Consider the following 19,155-nt stretch of genomic DNA (forward strand, 5'->3'; position numbering starts at 1 on the left):
CATCTTCTCTCCTGAATTTTGGGCTCAACATCCTCTAGGCCGGCACAAGACAGACTGTTGCCCCAATCGTTTCTGGGTGCTCGTTATGGAGCAGTCTTGATATTCCTGTTCTTCCTCCAGGCTGCTCAGCCAGATACCTGAGCATTGGGCTTCCCCACTTCCTTCACCATACCCCCAGCCAGTCACCTAGGCCTGTCTGGTCTTTGTCAAGACCTCCAGAACAATTAGTGCTCCTCCATCTCTGTCAAAATGGCAGTCACCCACCGGCCTCTCCATGATTTCACACTCCTACTTGCCCTCCCCCAGGGAGCCAGGGTCTATCAAATTTGATCAGTTGATTGCAATTCTGGTCCTCTGGTGGGCTCAGTGGTTGAGCATTGACCCATGAACCAAGAGTTCGATTCCTGGTCAGGGCACATGTCCATGTTGCTACCCAGTCGGGGGTGTGCAGGAGGCAGCCAGTCAATGATTCTCTCTCATCATCGATGTTTCTATTTCTCTCTCCTCTCTCTGAAATGAATTTTAAAAATTAAACATATAAAAACAAAACAAAAAAACCTAATCCTAACCTGATTGTTTTTCTCTCCCTAAGACCTGTCTGAGGCTCCTCTTGACACTATCTTGTAAGGATGTGCCCCAGCCTTGCCACCTCCTCAGTGGCAAGCTTCCAGGCGTTCCCTCTGCCTCTGTTCTTAGCTATCCCCTCTTCTATCCAGGTGGAGGCAGGCAGCTCCTCAACAGTGCCCTGAGTGCCTCTCCCCATCACTCTGGGCTGTTACTGCTGGCTCGCTCACTGCCTCCTGCACTGAGTGGTCATCTCCATGAGAACAGGGACACGTCTTGTCAGCCTTGCACCCCCCACCTTGTGGGAGACCCTCGGTGGGTGTCTGTGTCCTCTAGGCCTTGTGCTTGCAATCTGTAACGTGGGTGAGAAGCAGGTGAGGACGGGGACCCTGGAGACCTACCTGGTACGCTAGGGTAAGTGGTTAAAATCTTGGGACCTGGAGACAAATAGTCCTGGGTTCGAGTCCTGGTCTGTCCTCACTTGGAGGCCAGAGGCAAGTGATTCACCCCTCCTGAGCCTCAGCTTTCTCACCAGCAAATTGGGCATGACCTGCTTGGGTTGGCCACAAGGTAAAACACGTTAAAATAGCTAAAAAGGCTGTGGGTGTCTGGCACCCAGTAGATACTTAGTAAACACTGGCAGGGGCAACAAGTCAGAACTGTTTACTAAGCACCTCTTCTGTGTATATGCCAGGTATTGAGGTTCCAGAGGTTAAGTGACTCTCATTAATAGTGTTTTTCTTTTTTTATATATTTTATTGACTTTTTACAGAGAAGAAGGGAGAGGGATAGAAAGTTAGAAACATCCATGAGAGAGAAACATCGACCAGCTGCCTCCTGCATACCCCCCACTGGGGATGTGCCTGCAACCAAAGAATCGAACCCGGGACCCTTCAGTCTGCAGGCCCGGCGCTCTATCCACTGAGCCAAACCGGTCAGGGCAATAGTGTTTTTCAATAAATGTTTATTGAGCGCCAGTATATGCTGGAACACAGGACACAGCTGTGAACCAAACAGCGATGGTCTAGTCCAGGGGTGGGCAAACTTTTTGACTCGAAGGCCACAATGGGTTCTTAAACTGGACCGGAGGGCCGGAACAAAAGCATGGATGGAGTGTTTGTGTGAACTAATATAAATTCAAAGTAAACATCGTTACATAAAAGGGTACGGTCTTTTTTTTTTTTTTTAGTTTTATTCATTTCAAACGGGCCGGATTCGGCCCGCGGGCCGTAGTTTGCCCACGGCTGGTCTAGTCTGTGGGGAGAATGTCATTCACACAACTGCAGGCGTGAAGGTGAAGTGGTCATAGGACTAGAAGCTACTGGGTGCTGTGGGAGCCCAGAGCTGTGATCTGAAATAGGAGCAGTCAGGGTAGGCTTCATGGGGGAAGTGATGTTTGCAGTCAGATTGAAGGGTGGATCAGGATTAACCAGGTGAAGAAGGGGAGGTCAGTGTTCCAGGGAAATACAGATGCAAAGGCCTGCGCGGGCATGTGCCTGGCATAGTCCAGGAAGTAGCGACAAGAGATGGGAGAGGAGGTTAGCAAAGACAGGCCACACAGGCTCCCTTGTCCCCTGCAGTGAGAAGCCCCTGGATAAGGCATGGCACATTCTGATAATCATGTTGAAAAGCTAGCTGTTGGCTGGACAGCAAACCAGGAGTGGCAGCAGGACTGAGGCTTAGGCCAGGGCTCGGACATGAGAGGTGAGAGGTGTTGGCCTAGAGAGGTGGTGAGGATGGGGTGCAGAGTCGGGCTGTGGAGCCTGTCTGCTTGGGTTCAAGTCCGGGCTCCTCCCCTCTGTTAGGGGTGCCCCTGCTCTGCACTCATTTCCTTGCTGGCACAATGGCGGTTATGAGGAGTAAGTTGTTCCCATTTAACAGATGGGGAAACTGAGACCCCCACAGCCACTTAAGCTGGAGTTGAAACCAGGCTCTAGTGACCACGTGCTTGACCACTACTCTCTGTGTCACCCAAGTTACTCACCTATTGTCACCTAGCCAGGTGCACAGTATATAAGAGGGCAGGTGAGCTCATGAGTAGGTTGAGAACGGCTAGGGGGTGAGGGCAGGGAGCAGGCCTCCTGGAGGTAGAAGGCACCTGCACGAGTTGCTCAAGGCTGGCAACTATCTAGTCCACTGGGGCCTGAGGTGTCTTAGTGGGTCAGTATTCTGAGATCACACATGGTTTAGGAGAAGTAAGGGCGGGCAGCCATGGGGTCGAGGGGCAGGCCCTCCGGGACCCCACTGACCCACTCCCCCTCCTGCTGCAGCCTTTGTGACCCTGCTGAACGGGGAGCAAGCCGAGGCCGCCATCAGCACCTTCCACCAGAGCTGCCTGCGGGAGCGCGAGCTATCTGTGCAGCTGCAGCCCACTGACGCCTTGCTCTGCGTGGCCAACCTGCCCCCCAGCCTCACTCAGCAGCAGTTCGAGGAGCTGGTGCGGCCCTTCGGCAGCCTGGAGCGCTGCTTCCTGGTCTATAGCGAGCGCACTGGCCATTCCAAGGGGTATGGCTTTGCCGAGTACATGAAGAAGGACTCGGCTGCCCGTGCCAAATCGGACCTGCTGGGCAAGCCGCTGGGCACGCGCACCCTCTATGTGCACTGGACAGATGCGGGACAGCTGACACCCGCCCTGCTCCACTCCCGCTGCCTCTGTGTTGACCGCCTGCCCCCTGGCTTCAGTGATGTGGACGCCCTGCGTCGGGCTCTGTCGGCTGTCCACACCCCGACCTTCTGCCAGGTGAGCTTGTGCCTGGAGTGGGAACCTGGGGAGCAGATGCCAGGCCTGGAGCACCTGGGAGGGGTCCTTTGGGTCCACCTGCCCTCCCCAATCTCCTGGATCCCTTTTCAGTAAAGTGTTGACGTTGCCATTTTGAATGGGGTTCTTGTTAGGCCACTTGGTGGAGCTCAGACAGGAGCCAGATGACTGGGGTTCAAATCCCTGCATTCCCCCTAGGGCAGTGGTTCTCAACCTTCTGGCCCTTTAAATACAGTTCCTCATGTTGTGACCCAACCATAAAATTATTTTCTTTTTTCTTTTTTTAACCTTTAATTTCTTTATTGGTTAAGGTATTACAAGTGTGTCCTCATCCCCCCCAGTTAACCCCCAACCTCCTCCCTGCCCACTCATGCTTTCATCCTCCTGTTGTCCATATCCATTGGTTTGGCCATAAAATTATTTTCGTTGCTACTTCATAACTGTAATGTTGCTACTGTTATGAATTGTAATGTAAATATCTGATATGCAGGATGGTCTTAGGCGACCCCTGTGAAAGAGGTCGTTTGACCGCCAAAGGGGTCGTGACCCACAGGTTGAGAACCGCTGCCCTAGTACCTGGGTTAACCTCGCTGGCCTCTCCCCATGTGAAGTGCAAGTGAGGCTGCCTTTGTAAAAGCTGGGCAGAAAGCTCGTTCATTCCTCATTCACCTTCACTCCTGCACTCATTGGCTGTCTCTTGAACACCCACTGGGTCCCAGGCCCAGCATTGGGGAGACTGCTCGGGAGGAGCCCACAGTCTGTTTAGCCTTAAGGTTAGAAAATGGATTGACCAGCTTCATTCTTAAGAGATTCAGTGTTCACACATTGGTTAGCAAAACAATCCCTGGTTCATCCAAGTCACATTTGTCAGGCACTTCTGTATGTGTGCCCGTGACAAGCACAGTGGGGTGAGCATAGGCCAGGCCCAGCCCTGGCAGAGCCCCAGATGGTCTTGCCCTTCCCTCCCCCGAAGGCAGACGTTCCTTTAGCACTCACTGGATTCTGAGCACGTTATTGCAGTTCCTTTATGCTGTAACAACCTGTAACAGGTATTGTCCCCATTTTCAGGTGGGGACACTGAGGCACAGAGGGGTCAAGTAACATGCCCCGGGTTATGCAGCCAGGACATGGTGGAGCCAGGACTGGAACACTGCAGCCTGACTCAGACCCCAGCTCTGGTGTTAGGTGGGGCCCACTCCTCTATGAATGGATTTTAGGACCTGGGGAATGGGACATGTGTAGGAACTCCTCTCCTTGCTCTCTCAGCATTCATTCATGCTCTTGCACCTACTGTGCGTTAGGCCCTGGGTGGGGCTCAGGACATAGATGAATTAGTTCGATGGCTACTTCCTCATGCGGAGGTTGAGATTGGCAAGAACTACAAGTTCTCTCTTTGAGCCTCAGTTTCTCCATCTGGTTGCCTTTTGACCCTCTGAGTCTCTATTCATCTGTGATTGTGAGAAGATGTGTGTCCCGGCCTTGGTATGGGGCCTGGCAGAGATGGGCTGATGGCTAGAGGCTACCCTGCCTGGCACGCAAAGCCAGGCCCCAGCCGACAGCCTCCCTGAGCTACTATGGCTGGAGTGGGACCCTTCCCTGCCCTTGTTGAACATCTTATTGAATCCCTACAACTACCCTTTGAGGTGGATACAGTAGCTGCCCCACCTTACAGATAGAAAACTGAGGGCCAGGGATGGGCACCTGCCCAGGCCGGCCAGCCAGTTGGAGGTGGGCTGGGAGTCAAGGTCAGGCAGCTGACTCCAGGGCCTGTGCTCTTAACTGGGTGCCCTTGCCTCCCACGATGGCCGATGCCACTCTGGGAATCTGCTGTCGTCCTGGGGATGGGGGGCTTTATTCTCAACATAATCAAGATGAGACCAAGGTCCCATAGCAACTCACTCTAATGCACTTTGTCGTTTATTCACAGGCAAATTTACATATTATAGTTGCTTTATTTCATTACAGAGTTGCTTAAAAATGCTTGAATGTTATAAATATGTATAAAGCAGGTTTCACAAGACCTTGTGAAAAAAGCCTTTTCCTCTTAGTTGCTTTTCTGAAAGGACAGTCCAATCACATTTGGAAATTCAGCACATTCTGTGGTACAGGCTCCCTCCAGGCCCCCAGCACTTTTCCTGCAGAGCCCCTGCTTGTACCAGTTTGTTGTGTCCTTCCAGCGAGATTTTATTAAGCATTTTCAACAATTGTGTTTGTGTGTTCCTGCAGTCCTCTCTTCTTGATCCATTCGTTGCTGTGCCTGCGTTAGTTTGGTTTTTCCACTCATTCTGTCTTGGGCATCTTTCTGTGTTCAGACATGAGAGCTTTCTCAGTCCCTTTGCAGCTGTGCCATATTCCATTTTATGGACTCTGGACCATTCCATCCTGGTGGACATTGGGTTGATCCCAAACCACACTACATCAATCAGAACCCAGAGAAATGATACTAGTTCTTGGGACAGCCATTGCCACCCTGAGGTGGCCAGTCCTGTTAAGGGTATCAGCTTTGCCTTGCTTGATCCCAGCTCCAGCTCTGTGGCCTGGGCAAGGGACTGCCACTCTCTGAGCCTCAGTTTTCTCATCTGCAGAGTGGGCGTGCTGACAGTGCCTGCATCTGGACACAGTGAAGAGCCCAGCTGAGTGCTCTCACCCAGGATCTGCTTTCCCTGGGATAGCCCCCATCCACAATGCCAGCTCTCACAATATCCTGAAAACCAAGAGGTCTAGCAGCAGAGAACCGATGTGGGGCTGTCCGTGGCCTTTCTCTTTGTGTCTTGATGCAGAGCTATTTGCATGTTTGATTTTCAGGGTGCCCTGGACCCCACTGGAGTGTCGGATGTGTAATATATAATATGTGTGGCATTCTCCCTTTCTGATTTCTTAAAAATTCTCAGTCTGGGGACACATTTGGCCCAAGGGCCTGGAGGAGGAGCTAAAGTACCAAATGGCTGCAATCATGGGGGATGCACAGGCCTCCCTGGTCGACCCGTGATCACACATCTGTTCCCTGTGGCTCACTGGCTGTTACCTTTCACCACCAGCCTGAGCTCAGAGGCCACCTGCTTTGCCCCCAGGCTGTGTGCCTTCCCAGCTCCTGATTTGGTGGTGCTCCAAAGCCACCCACCTGCCTCTTTCCAGCCAGCCCCTCCTCCCAGCCCTGCAACCTCAGCTTGCTTCCTCTGCTCGGGAATCTCAAAGTCCCAAAGTGACACTGGCATGAAGCCCAAGGGAGTTGATCCCTGTGAGACGGGTCCCAGCGTTGTCCTCCCACCAGCTGTGTGACTTCTCTGAGCCTCAGTTGCCCCCTCTGAAAAATGGGTAGGATGCAGCTTCTCCGGGCCATGGAGAAGATTCAGTGAGCTAATGAGGAACAGGGCTCAGAACAGTGCCAGGCCCAAAATCTACCCTCTCTGGTGGGGAGGGGGTCTCTCTTAATCGGGATCCATGCCTGGTCACAGTTGTCACTCTATGTGAGAGTGGTCACTGCCCCCCTGGCACTCACATCCACCTCCCCCCACCCTCACCAGCTGGCGTACGGCCAGGATGGGCAGCTGAAGGGCTTCGCTGTGCTGGAGTATGAGACTGCCGAGATGGCTGAAGAGGTGCAGCAGGAGGCAGACGGCCTGGCCCTGGGGGGCAGCCACCTGCGCATCTCCTTCTGTGCCCCAGGGCCCCCTGGGCGCAGCATGCTGGCTGCGCTCATCGCTGCCCAGGCCACGGTGAGTGTGTACCCAGGGAGTGGGAATGGGAAACTGGGCGCCAGGCTCTCCCTTGAGAAATCAGGGCTCTTGGCGGTCACCGCTCAGGTCCTGGGGGCGATAGGGAAGGATGAGGCCTCACCTCTGTGGCCTGGCAGGGCTCTGAACCACCGTCCTTTTCTCTCCTCAGGCCCTCAATCGGGGCAAAGGGCTCCTGCCTGAACCCAATATCCTGCAGCTGCTCAACAACCTGGGGCCTTCCGCCTCCCTCCAGCTGCTGCTCAATCCCCTGCTTCACAGCAACTCGGGAGGCAAGCAGGGTAAGGCGTGTCAAGTGGACAGTGGGCGGGGTCCCCAGCCTCTCAGCCGGGCACCTCCCAGGGACTGTGTTCCCACCTGAGCTCCCTGTGACAAGAGCCCCATGAGCAAGAGCCGTGTTAAGAATGGAGGTCACCTGCACGGGGTCATAGGTGGGAGCATTGCAGCCTGCAGTGAGGCAAGGTGGTGGGAAAGGGGCTGTCCTTTCCCAGGGCACACTCCCTTCCCAGGCCCTTCCTTTGGGCTGTTCACTTGCTCTCTCATGGCTTCAGGCGCAGGGCTGCCTCTAATTGCAGAGGGGGACTTCCATCCAGGGATCACCGCCCATTTCCCGGGTCTCCCTCCAGGTCTCCTGGGTGCCCCTCCAGCCATGCCACTGCTCAACGGGCCTGCTCTGTCCACGGCGCTGCTGCAGCTGGCCCTGCAAACCCAGGGTCAGAAGGTAACATGGGTGTGGGCCCTAGGTTCCCTCCTCACTCACGTGCTGCCACAGCCCCTTCCCTTTCAGTTTCAAACACTACTCACATCTGGGCCTCGCCTTCGGGGTTGTGGGCTGTCTGGCTGTGTTCTTGGTGCTTGATATGGGGCCTGACCTGTCACAGGTGCCCAGGACTCAGTTTGGGGAAGAAAAGACCTGGCCCCACCAGGGAATAGAATGGCCTTTCACTCCTACTCCCTCACACAAAGACACAAAAATAGACACACACACACACACACAAATAGACATACCATACCACCTCAGTGCATACCCAGAGACACATGCACACATGCAAAAACTGATAATCATGGAGACACATACACACACAAAAATACACACCACACCTCAGTATGGTACCGGTGTGTCAGAGACGTGTGTGCGCACGCACACACACCACACATAGATGGACACAGAAAAATAGAACAAACATGTACTACCCTGTCTGGTTTGATTCACTGGGGCCCTGTCAGTGGCATGAGTATGTCTGATGATAACTGACAGTGTGAAGTTGTGGGCTTGGACTTTCGTGTGTCTAAGAGACTGACTGAATCCATGTGTAGCTAAGAATGACTCCTTCCGTGATAATGAGCAGGAGGCCGGGTGTGGGGTGGTGGGTGCCTAAGGATTGTCACGGTGTGTGTGTGATACTAACACTGGGGTGGTAGGCCCTGACTACTGAGTGTATGGTCCATGTTCCCTGGGTCTCAGGTGGGCCTTGGCATGCAGGAGGTCCTTGGTTACCACTAGCTGGCCAGGTGGATGATGGCCAGGGTGTCACAGACATTGGGGGACCCGTGAACAGCGTGGGCTGAGTCTGGGTGTGCGGGCCATTGAGACCCTGGGCAATACCTGTCTGCTGCTAAGGCCACACTGCCCCCATCACCAGCTGATTGTGCTCTGTCCCCAGAAGCCTGGGATCCTGGGAGACTCTCCCTTGGGCCCCCTGCAGCCTGGTGCCCAGTCGGCCAACCACCTCCTTGGGGAGCTGTCTGCAGGTAACAGACCCTGCCCCTTGTCATCTCTCTGGGCCCATCCTGCTCCCCTTTCCCTGTTGGGTGGTAAATTTCCAGTTGCATGGCCTTGGGCAAGTGCCCTGACCTTTCTGGGTCTCTGTGTTTGTCAGCTGGCGCCCACCTTGTGGGAGAACCCATGAGCATTCTGGGAGTTGATACACCCAGAGGGCTTGCTCAGTGCCCAGCGCATAGTTGTTCCTCAGCAGTTCACCCTGGTCCAAGCAAATCCTTTAGGACCCTGGGAAGGAAGGGTCCTGTGTGTTGGGGCCACTGACATTCTTCTCTCTGTAGGAGGGGGCCTGCCCCCGGAGCTGCCACCCCGGCGAGGGAAGCCACCACCCCTGCTACCACCACTGCTTGGTCCTTCCGGAGGTGACCGAGAACCCATGGGCCTGGGTCCCCCAGCAGCCCAGCTCACTACACCCCCTGCCCCTGTGGGACTCCTAGGCACTGGCCTCAGAGGCCTACAGAAAGATAGTGGACCTCTGCCAACACCGCCCGGGGTAAGGTCCTGTCCTGGGCCCAGCACTGTTCCAGTCTCCTGCCCTGCGATGTTTCCCGTCAGGAACCCTCTCGAATCCAGCCCTCTCGCCACAGGTCTCACTGTTGGGGGAGCCCCCCAAGGACTTCCGGATCCCCCTGAACCCTTACCTGAACCTACACAGCCTGCTCCCTGCCAGCAATCTGGCGAGTAAGGAGGCCCGGGGCTGGGGAGGCGCCGGGAGAAGCCGCCACCCAGCTGAGGGCCCCCTGCCTAACCCCCCAGTCCCCAGAGGTGGCGGTGGTGGAGGTGGTGGCAGCAGCAAAGCCTTCCAGCTCAAGTCCCGCCTGCTCAGCCCCCTCACCAGCACGCGCCTGCCCCCCGAACCAGGGCTTCCTGACAGCTATGGCTTCGACTACCCTTCGGTGAGTATCTTTCTGCCCTGTTGTCAGCCCTCCCGAAGGCTGGCTACTGTAGCCCTTTGTCCCCTGGGAGCAAGTCATTCTCCAAACCACTATTTCTCTAGCACTGACTGTGCCAGGCCCAGCACTGTGACAATGGGGAACATGCCAGGCACAGTCCTTGCCCTTCAGTCTCTTGTCTGTTTCTGCACATCAGACCTTGCTTCCTGTCTGTCTTTCTCTCCCAAGAGGCCTTAGGCTGTACTTCTGCTTCTCCTTAGAGACAGGGCTCAGCTTCCTGTCTCTCTGCCCTTCTCTCTCCTCTCCCCTCTGAGATTCCTGTCTCTGTCCCTGGGGAACTGTTCTTTCTATGACTCCAACGTTTTCCAGGTCAGATGTTGCAGACTGGCCACTTGCAGGCCACCTGTGTTATGTTTGACCCGCACTGTATTATAAAAAAAACTAGTGGCCTGGTGCATGGATTCGTGCACATTGAAAGGAAATCAATTAGAAGAAATATTTTAATATCGCTATTCGTCCTTTCTCTATAATAGAAGTGTCAGAGATGAAAGAAAATTAGTAAAATGTATATGAAAATAATATATAAATTGATTAACAAACAATAACATGATATAACAACAACAAAGACATGATATGAAAACAAAAACATGATACAAAAAAACCCAAAAACATGATATAAAAACAACGACTGATAAATTGATTAAACTTACTCTAATATCTCCCTGTACACCACATTAAAAGTAAAGACACTTTCAGAGTGCTTGACTAATTTCCCTTGTGATGAAGTATTTACAACTTTAACGCCACACACTCTTCAAACTTGAGAGAAAGCAATATATAACTGACCATGTCCAAAAACGGGTTCAGGTAGGAATATTCCTACTCTGTCTAGATTGGTGCCGGTGAGAGCTTTATATGTATCGCGCATGCATGAGTCAACGTTTATTTTTAAATTGCCAGTGCACGTCATATGTACCAGATGGTTGGACGGACGTATGGTCGGTCACTTAGCCTTTTATGTATAAAAAAATAACAATTGATAGTGAAGTCTATTTAAAAAAAAAAAACAACCTGAAATAAACGCTGATACCAACATATAAAAACTGCAGGCATTCACACAACCCTGATGCTCAGCTTGCCTTGAAAACTCCAAACACCTGGCTCCAGTGGGGCCACATGACTTCACAGCAGTCACCTCTGGGTCTTAGGTGGAGCCATCCCTGGACAGAGCACGTTCCGTCTCATTACCCCACTCTACAGGTCGAGTTTCCCCTCTACTGGAAGGGGCAAACTTCCCTAATGACATCTGTGCTGGAGAATTCAGCTAAGAGTGAGGTTGGTGCAGACCCCAACCCAACACACTTTCTCCCACTTTGATTCAGGACATGGGACCTAGGCGGCTCTTCTCCCACCCACGGGAGCCAGCCCTCGGGCCTCACGGACCCAGCCGACACAAAGTAAGAGCTGCCCTTTAAATCCCACCATCCAGGTGTATCAGTTAGCTTTTGCTGCATAACAAGTGGTCCTACCACTTGTGGCTTAGAACAGCAAACATTTTATCATTTCACACCATTCTGTGGGATGGTGGGTGGGTGGTTCTCTACACTCTCGTTGTAGCTCAGCTGAAGCTCAACAATTTACAGGGGCCTTAGTCATATATCTGGTGGCCAGTAGGCTGGTAAATGGGCCTTGTCTGGGGGCCTCAGCTGGTGAGCTCCACGTGGAACTCACCCTCCAGCCGGACAGCCTGTGCACATACACGTGGTGGTGATCCCAGGATTCCCTAGAGGCAGAAGGGAGGCAGGCACCCCTGCTTGTTGGCCAAAGTCCAGAGTCATTTAGGAGTGGTTTACAAAAGCGGGTGGATACTGCAGTAGTCTGCCTCACTCAGCCTGCCTCCTCTCTGCAGATGTCCCCTCCACCCAGTGGCTTCAGCGAACGGAGTGGTGGAGGTGGTGGGGGATCCTTCTCTCACTTTTATTCGGGCTCGCCCACTTCCTACTTCACCAGCGGCCTGCAGGCTGGCCTCAAGCAAAGCCACCTTAACAAGGTGAGGAGCCTCCCCCAGCCAGGCACAGGTTCCCAGGGACAACCAGGATGCAAGGGATCCCTGTGACCCTCGGTGCCTAAGTCAAGGCTAGGGTGGTGGTAGGGACCAGTTTTGCTTAGAGCCAAGGTGAATTAGAACAGCCTTCCTGCACCTGTGGTGTAGCACCTGGTGCTGCCCAGCCTTCTGAGCCTCCGCTTAGTCTCCCAGAAGCCAGGGGTTGGATGGTCTTAGCCCCAGTTGATAGATGAAAAAACTGAAGCTCAGAGACAGGGCTAATATGCCCCCAATCATGGCGAGTAAACAGCAGAGGCATGACTTGAACCTGAAGTCCTGACCTTTGCTCTGGGGGATGTTTCTTTTATCCCATCTCCCATTTCTGCCAGGCGGTTGGTTCCTCTCCACTGGGCTCCGGAGAAGGGCTCCTGGGCCTGGGCCCTGGGCCCAATGGCCATAGCCACCTGCTGAAGGTACGGGCAAGGGTTGAGGGCACACACAGCTGGGGAACGGCGATCCCCAGGTGGCCCCTGACTTGCTACCCCCTCTCCTCTGTTTCTAGACGCCACTGGGTGGCCAGAAACGCAGCTTTGCCCACCTGCTGCCCTCGCCAGAGCCCAGCCCAGAAGGCAGCTATGTGGGACAGCACTCCCAAGGCCTTGGTGGCCATTATGCAGATTCGTACCTGAAGCGCAAGAGGATTTTCTAAGGGGCTAGTGCCAGAGATGCTCCAGGGCCTGCACCAAATTGCTTCTGGGTTTTCTGGTGTTTTGTGTTTTTGTTTTGTTTTTTCCTTTCAGTAATAGAAAATCTCTGAAAGACTTTGCTGACCAACCAGCTGGAGCCCAAGGAGTATGGGAGAGTCCGGGGGCTACTCTGCATCTCTGGTCTGCTCCTAGCATGGAAACCCTGCAGCCTTAAGAGAGAGCAGGCTGGGCCCCTTTCTGCCCTCCCTGTGTCCGCCAGCATCTGCCTCTCGGGGAGCCCTCTTCTGCCTCGTCGCTCCTGTATCTTGGCCTTTCGAGTGCCTTGGAGGTTTCCCTGACCTCCCGTGAGGATCAGAGACTATCCCCCTTTTTTAACTTTGACAATTGACTTTTGTTTCCTTTTCTAATTTTTATTATTTTTTAAACAATCCAGGACGACCCCCAGGTCTTATACCTGCAAGTTTCAACATGTCTGAGCCTCCATTCCACACTCTTCGGTTTGAAATGGCTCGGCTCTTTTCTCTTCCTCCCATGTCTGTCGCAGGCATGGCTGCCTCCTGCCCCTGCCGGCCCAGTCTGGCCTGTGCTCCAGCTCTGGGTGCCCTGCTCCCTGCCACAGTCCCCTTGCCTTCTGATGCCTTAAAGCCGGGCCCCAAACCCACTGGCCAGAGCTTCTCAGACGTCAAGCTCTGGAAGCCTGACTCAGGACCAAACAGCTCTGGCCTGGGGATTGGGTCCCTCTACCCAGGGCCCCCACCCTGGGGTCAGGAGAAGGCCAAAGCCTTGGTCTTAGCAAACCAACTCCACCATTCCTCTGCCCACTGAAACCAGTCCCCTGCTCTTTGTCTATGGGAGTCCGGCACTGTGCACCTCACTGAGCCTCTGCTGACTCCCCCCATGTGGAAGATGAGCACCTCCATCCCTGGCCAGGTCACTTGGAGCTGGCCTCCCCTTGGACCATTGCTGGAATCACACAACTCCATGCAGATAAACTCTGCCCCTGCCCACCAGCAGGACCTGTTGACCTGAAGTGACCCTGGACCCGCCCCTGGCCAGCTAGGCCACAGCTTCCTTCTTACTCTGGGGGTCCCCCATCCCCTCACACAGACCTTTGCTGAATTAAAGTTTGTAAGTAAATGGTTTTAAAGAAAGCAGAGCTGACTGGTTCTTGAGACAGTGGGCCTGGGTGGGAGGGCTGGGGTGGCCCCTACAGGTCTTGGTGTGCCAGATCCGGTCGCTGCCCCTGCCCCCCAACTCCAGCCTTTGCTGCTCCACCGCCGTCGGCGCTTATATTGGGGTAATTAGCCCGCCTCGCTCGCGCGCTACCGCGCATGCCCCAGTTCCGGGTCACGTGACGCCTGTCATGGCCGCCTCCGTGTCCCGGGGCGGCGTGAGTGCTGGGTTCTTGCTGCGGGTGGCCAAAGGGCGCTGGTGGAGCCGTCCTGGGGGCTTTGGGGGGTCCGGGGAGGCGGCGTCACCAGCGACAGCCAGGACATTCCGGGTGACAGGTACCTGCGGCGCCTCGGGTCCGGGGTTGGGCAGCACTAACCCGCCGGATGCCCGCAGGGCGCTGCGTGCGGCTCACCCAACTGTGTTTTCCAGGCTCGCGCTCGGCGGGGGAGGAAGAACCGAGCGGCCCCGAGCGGCCCGGGGACGTGTGAGTGCGGGTGGGGGCGGGAGGCGTCCCCACTCCTCATCCCCCGAGGTTTTCCCGGTCCCCACCTTCCCCGCAGCCTCACCGTTAGAGTCTCCCTGCGCTCCGTCCTGTTTCCCTGCCCTAAGCCTGGACTCCACCGGAACCCGGGCCCGCGTCCATGCGGCATCCGCATCCCTCTGTCCTCAGGGTGAACGTGGTGTTCGTAGACCGGTCGGGCCAGCGGATCCCGGTGAGAGGCAGAGTCGGGGATAATGTTCTCCACCTGGCCCAGCGCCATGGGGTGGACCTGGAAGGTGGGAGCCAGGCACAGGGAATTCCGAGGCCCTTCATTCCTTGAAAACAACACACACAAATTAGTTGTCTCTCTGCTGATTAACCCTCCATGGCTTCCCACGGTCCTGGGCTAAATCTAGACTCCTCAGCACTGCCTCATCCCCTGCCCAGGGAGCCCTCAAGGTTCCTTCCCCGGCGTTGTTTATTGAGCATTTACTGGAGGCCATGACAACAACTGCCTGGGAGCTTGTGTTGTCTTTCTCCTTCCTTCCTCTTCTCGCCACACTGGCTTTCTTGCTGTTCCTCAAACTGCCTAGTTCATTCCTGCCCCAGGACCTTTGCATTTGCCACCCCAGGGTGATTTTCCATCAGATCTTCTGGTTTCTTCTCATCCTTCATGTCTGAGTGTAAATGTCATCTTCTTGACAATAGCATCCCCTTCAGTGACCTAGAGTGCGTACGTGACTGTGTTTTATTGTCCTCATAGCACTTCTCACCATTTTGTTTCCTTCTTTGTCATCTCTCCCCAGAATGAGATCAGAAACCCTGTTTGCCTTGTTTACACGTATCTGTTACCTCTCATGGTATTTAGACACAACAGGTATTAAGTCAGTATTTGTTTTTGTTGTTGTTGTTGTTGTTGTTTTTAAGTCAGTATTTGTTGAAGGTAAGATAATAATAGACATTACTTTAAGCATGTTGACACATATTAACTGACTTTTCATGACAACTTTATGTCATATTGTTTTATTTATATATTACTATTTTATTTATTTTTGTTTTCAATTTTTTTTTTTTTTTTCCAGAAAGGAAGGGAGAGGGAGATAGGAACATCAGTGATGAGGGAAACCATCAATCAGCTGCCTCCTACATGCCCCCTACTGGGGAGTGAACCTGCAACCCTGGCATGTGCCCTGACCAGGAATTGGAACCGTGACCTCCTGGTTCATGGGTTGAGCAACACTGGCCAGGCAGATTATCACATTTTATAGGTGAGGAAATTGAGTCCCAGGTTACGTACACCTGGTCCAAGGTGAAGTGGCAAAATTAGATTCAAACCCAGCAATGTTCGCCACTAAACCTATGCTGCTCGTCTATGAACATTGAACACTAGGGTGTGCCAGGCAACATGTGCTAAAATAGGTAAGGCTCCTGTCATTTCACACCAGTTTCAACCTAATAGGGAGTAAACATGTAATTATATCATCAGCAACTAAAAAGGGTGGTCTGAAAAAAAAATGTACAGGGTTATTTGTTGGATGAATGTAATAGGGAGGCTGATTTAGTCATTAGAGGGGTGGAGATGTTGGGGGTGGAGTGCGGGTTATGGCAGGCCTTCCTCAAGTTTTGTTCTGGAATCCAGTAGCTGACAGTCTAGGACATAGATTGGAATATGAGTTTTAGAGGCAGGTGGCCTGTTTTCAAATTTTGCCTTTTACCAGCTGTGTGACCCTGAGCAAGGTACTTAGCACCTTTGGGCTCTGTTTTCTCATTTATAAAATGGGATAACTTAGTTCCCTCTTCCTTGGGTTGCTACAGAAGAGTAAACAGATGTCGTGTAATGCTTAGTACCTGACACATGGTTAGTGTGTAGTGACCAATTGGGACATTTATATTAGACTAGAGGCCCGATGCACGAAATTCATGCGGGGGGCAGGGGGGCGGGGGGGTCCCTCAGCCCAGCCTGCACCCTCTCCAATCTGGGACCCCTCAAGGGCAGTCAGACATCCTTCTTACCATCCAGGACTGCTGGTTCCCAACCACTTGTCTGCCTGCCTGATTGCCCCTAACCGTTTCTGCCTGCCAGCCTGATCGCCCCCTAATCACTCCCCTGCCAGCCTGATCGACGCCTAACTGCTCCCCTGCCAGCCTGATCGACGCCTAACTGCTCCCCTGTTGGCCCGATTGCCCCTAAGTGCCTTCCCCTGCTGGCCTGGTCGCCCCTAACTTCCCTCCCCTGCAGGCCTGGTTCCCCCAACTGCCCTCCCCTGCAGGCCTGGTCCCCCCCAAATGCCCTCCCTTGCAGTCCTGATCGCCCTCAACTGCCCTCCTCCGCTGGCTATGTTGTGGTGCCCATCTTGTGTGTTGGAGTGATGGTCAATTTGCATATTACTCTTTTATTAGATAGGATAATCTTGATCTCAGGGATGAGGATGCTAACAAGGTGGGAAACAGGGTGAAGGAAGAGATGCTAGGGACCACTTGGAGTTTCAAGGCCTGATTTCTCCCCGGTAGACAGGAAGGTTCTGCTGGGTCAGGAGGCTGCCTTGCTTCTCTACTCTCATTATCTGACATGTCTGGAAGAGAAAGGAAAATTCTGTCCTGTCATTTGCTTATAACAGATGTCTCTCAAGCATCTACAACATGCCCATGTGAGGCTCAGTGCCAAAGTACAGAGAGAGGAAGACAGGTTGACAGGGTGTGATCAATGCTGTACAGAAATTAATAAATTTACAAGGGGGAAGGACAAGAAACAGGCAGGGGGACTTGGAGGACAGCTGGGTTCCTGAGTACAAGATCTGGCCACGAAAAGAGTGGCGAGAAGAGCATTCCAGGCCGAAGGTATAGCAAGTGCAACGGTGCCGTGGTGGTGGCGTCGAGCCCAGGGAGCCAGTGTGGTTGATGTGGAGTGAGTGAAGGGGTGGGGGGACCACCAGGACTGAGTGGAGGAGTTTGGATTTTATTCTGGCTGTGAAGACCCTTTGCAAGGTTTTAGCCCAAAAGGGACATTATCCCCAAGCACAGTTCTCAGTCATCAGTCAGAGCATTGGGAATGTGTCCAGGGACAATCAGAAAACCCCAGCTTCTGCATCTTTCAGCCTTTATTTCCTGTCTCCTTCCCCTAATGCACTGGTGCTGAGTGAGCCAGTCCCTCCTTTAGGAGCAGAAAGGAGGCAGGAACACATTTGCCCAGCACAGTGACAGGATCACAGCAAGGGAATTCAGAGGCTACTGGGAACCTGCCTGGCCTTTCCCTCTCAGCTTGCTGGGGAGTCCTTGGGAAATGCGACACCTTGGACATACATCCCTTTGCAAAACCCATCCACAGCTCAGGAACAGCGGGCTGAGGAGAGGACGGGGGGAGGGCTCCCACAGGGCATACAGGCGGGAGGGGAAGATTAGGGGCACGTGGTGAAACAAAAGGCTTCTCCCTTATGTCTTTCATTGGGTGACACCAGCCTGATGATGCCACTTACCTAAACTCCCTTCACTTGCTGCCCTCCAGGGGCCTGTGAGGCGTCCCTGGCCTGCTCCACCTGCCATGTGTATGTGAGCGAGGACCACCTGGACTTCCTGCCTTCTCCTGATGAGAGGTGAGCGGGCAGCCCCCTTGCAGCTCGCAGCCGCAGGGTTGGCTGTTGAGCCTTTTCCTTCCCAGTGTCCAGAGGTCCACTGGGCAGCAGCTGAGGGCAGCCCCAGCTTTTCTCCCCCTCGAACCACTTCCCCTGGACTCAGTCAGCCTGTCCCTCCCTGGCCTGAAAGGTGATCTCTGCTCCTCTGAGCCCTCCTCACCAGCGGCACCAGCGTGCCCACTGCTAACCACTGCCTCCCTCGCCCAGGGAGGATGACATGCTGGACATGGCCCCCCTCCTCCAGGAGAACTCCCGGCTGGGCTGCCAGATCATCCTGACCCCTGAGCTGGAAGGGGCCGAATTCACCCTGCCCAAGATCACCAGGAACTTCTACGTGGATGGCCACGTCCCCAAGCCGCACTGATAATGGGCAGCTGGACCGTCCCGGACACCCGTGGCCCAAGGGCCAGGACTGGAGAAACAGTCACGTTGCCAGCCCAGCCCAGAGCGTGGACAGGCCCGAGAGATGTCAGAAGCACCAAGAAGGCCAAATGCTTCAGAGACCCCATGTCCAGGCTCTGGTGGAGACAGGGCCCCTACTGGGCAGCCTCTCCAAGCCCCGGAGAACCTGCGTGTGGAAAGGGGTGCAATCTAATTAGAGTGACAATAAAACCATCTTACGGAACTCCAGCATCTGAGTGTCCTTGGCGGGGAGGTGGGGGCAGCCCCGTCCCGCCCCGGAACTACAACTTCATCTTCCAGGCCCTCGACTCTCACCTCGCACAGCAGCGACGGGGCCAGCGGGGAAACTGAGGCAGCGGCCTGGCACAGGGCCTGGAAGCTGGAGGGCTCCGTGTGCGTCAGCAGGCAAGGCCCCGCCCCTGCAGCCGCGGAGGGATTTGCAGGGGCCCAGGCCGCCCTGGCCACGAGGGGTGTGCAGGCCCCCCCCCAGTGGAGTCCCGGAGTAGGAAGGGAAGGGGCGGGCTGGTCTACAGGTGGGGGCGAGGCTGCAGGGTCTGGCAGCGCCCCGCCCCCAGGTGGGGCTCATTGCCCCCTGCTGCAGCGCCGCACCACGCACACTGCGCCTCACCCAGGTGGCGCTCATCCGTGGGCCCGCGGGGCGGGGCGGGGCGAGATCGGGGAGGGGGCTGGGCCGGGGCATGATGGAGGCCGAGCCAGCGCCAGACCTCTCCATGATGCTGCTGCGAGAACTGCTGGCGCCATCATGTCTGGACCCCGAGCCGCTCCCCGGACCCCCCGCCCAACAGGCGCCGAGGACCCCAAGATGCCTCAGACCCAGTAGCAGGTGCGTGAAGGAGCCGCCCCTTCTCCCAAATTGGCCCAGTGGCCAAGGGGTCATGACCCTGGCTCCGTTCCCGGGGTTATTCAGGAGCCACCGTGTAGTACTGGTACTACAAGCAGAGGTCTGATCCCCAGGGATACGTGGGGGTC

At 54.6% G+C, this 19,155-nt stretch overlaps 3 protein-coding genes across 3 annotated transcripts in view; all 3 read left to right on the top strand.

Annotated features, from left to right (window-relative positions):
• Positions 1-14,404, top strand: part of RAVER1 (ribonucleoprotein, PTB binding 1) — a 16,553-nt gene extending 2,149 nt beyond the window's left edge. The window contains exons 3-15 of the mRNA XM_006104052.3: positions 2,835-3,304; positions 6,847-7,038; positions 7,208-7,337; positions 7,683-7,777; positions 8,721-8,808; positions 9,118-9,329; positions 9,424-9,732; positions 11,112-11,186; positions 11,639-11,779; positions 12,163-12,246; positions 12,336-13,608; positions 14,083-14,137; positions 14,324-14,404. Coding sequence (XP_006104114.1) covers positions 2,835-3,304; positions 6,847-7,038; positions 7,208-7,337; positions 7,683-7,777; positions 8,721-8,808; positions 9,118-9,329; positions 9,424-9,732; positions 11,112-11,186; positions 11,639-11,779; positions 12,163-12,246; positions 12,336-12,482 — 1,943 coding nt within the window. The 3' untranslated portion in view covers positions 12,483-13,608; positions 14,083-14,137; positions 14,324-14,404. The remainder of the gene's footprint in view (positions 1-2,834; positions 3,305-6,846; positions 7,039-7,207; positions 7,338-7,682; positions 7,778-8,720; positions 8,809-9,117; positions 9,330-9,423; positions 9,733-11,111; positions 11,187-11,638; positions 11,780-12,162; positions 12,247-12,335; positions 13,609-14,082; positions 14,138-14,323) is intronic.
• Positions 13,697-18,393, top strand: FDX1L (ferredoxin 1 like). The gene is made up of 5 exons (XM_006104051.3): positions 13,697-13,988; positions 14,083-14,137; positions 14,324-14,430; positions 17,637-17,724; positions 17,971-18,393. The coding sequence occupies exons 1-5, from the start codon at positions 13,844-13,846 to the stop codon at positions 18,125-18,127; spliced, it is 552 nt and encodes a 183-aa protein (XP_006104113.1). The 5' UTR covers positions 13,697-13,843; the 3' UTR covers positions 18,128-18,393.
• A 473-nt stretch (positions 18,394-18,866) lies between these two features.
• The window catches only part of ZGLP1 (zinc finger, GATA-like protein 1), a 3,065-nt gene continuing 2,776 nt past the window's right edge, over positions 18,867-19,155 (top strand). Inside the window, exon 1 of the mRNA XM_014446424.2 lies at positions 18,867-18,971. Within this exon, the coding sequence (XP_014301910.1) occupies positions 18,867-18,971 (105 nt within the window). The remainder of the gene's footprint in view (positions 18,972-19,155) is intronic.

The sequence above is a fragment of the Myotis lucifugus genome, unplaced genomic scaffold (genome assembly GCF_000147115.1).
Source record: "Myotis lucifugus unplaced genomic scaffold, Myoluc2.0 scaffold_539, whole genome shotgun sequence".
NCBI classification, from domain to species: Eukaryota; Metazoa; Chordata; class Mammalia; order Chiroptera; family Vespertilionidae; genus Myotis; species Myotis lucifugus.

Bases quoted from the DNA above. Each gene is read 5' to 3' on its own strand.
- FDX1L (XM_006104051.3), top strand. From the start codon at position 13,844: ATGGCCGCCTCCGTGTCCCGGGGCGGCGTGAGTGCTGGGTTCTTGCTG. The intron at 14,138-14,323 runs GTGAGTGCGGGT...CTCTGTCCTCAG, and splicing joins CCCGAGCGGCCCGGGGACGT to GGTGAACGTGGTGTTCGTAG. The intron at 14,431-17,636 runs GTGGGAGCCAGG...GCTGCCCTCCAG, and splicing joins CCATGGGGTGGACCTGGAAG to GGGCCTGTGAGGCGTCCCTG.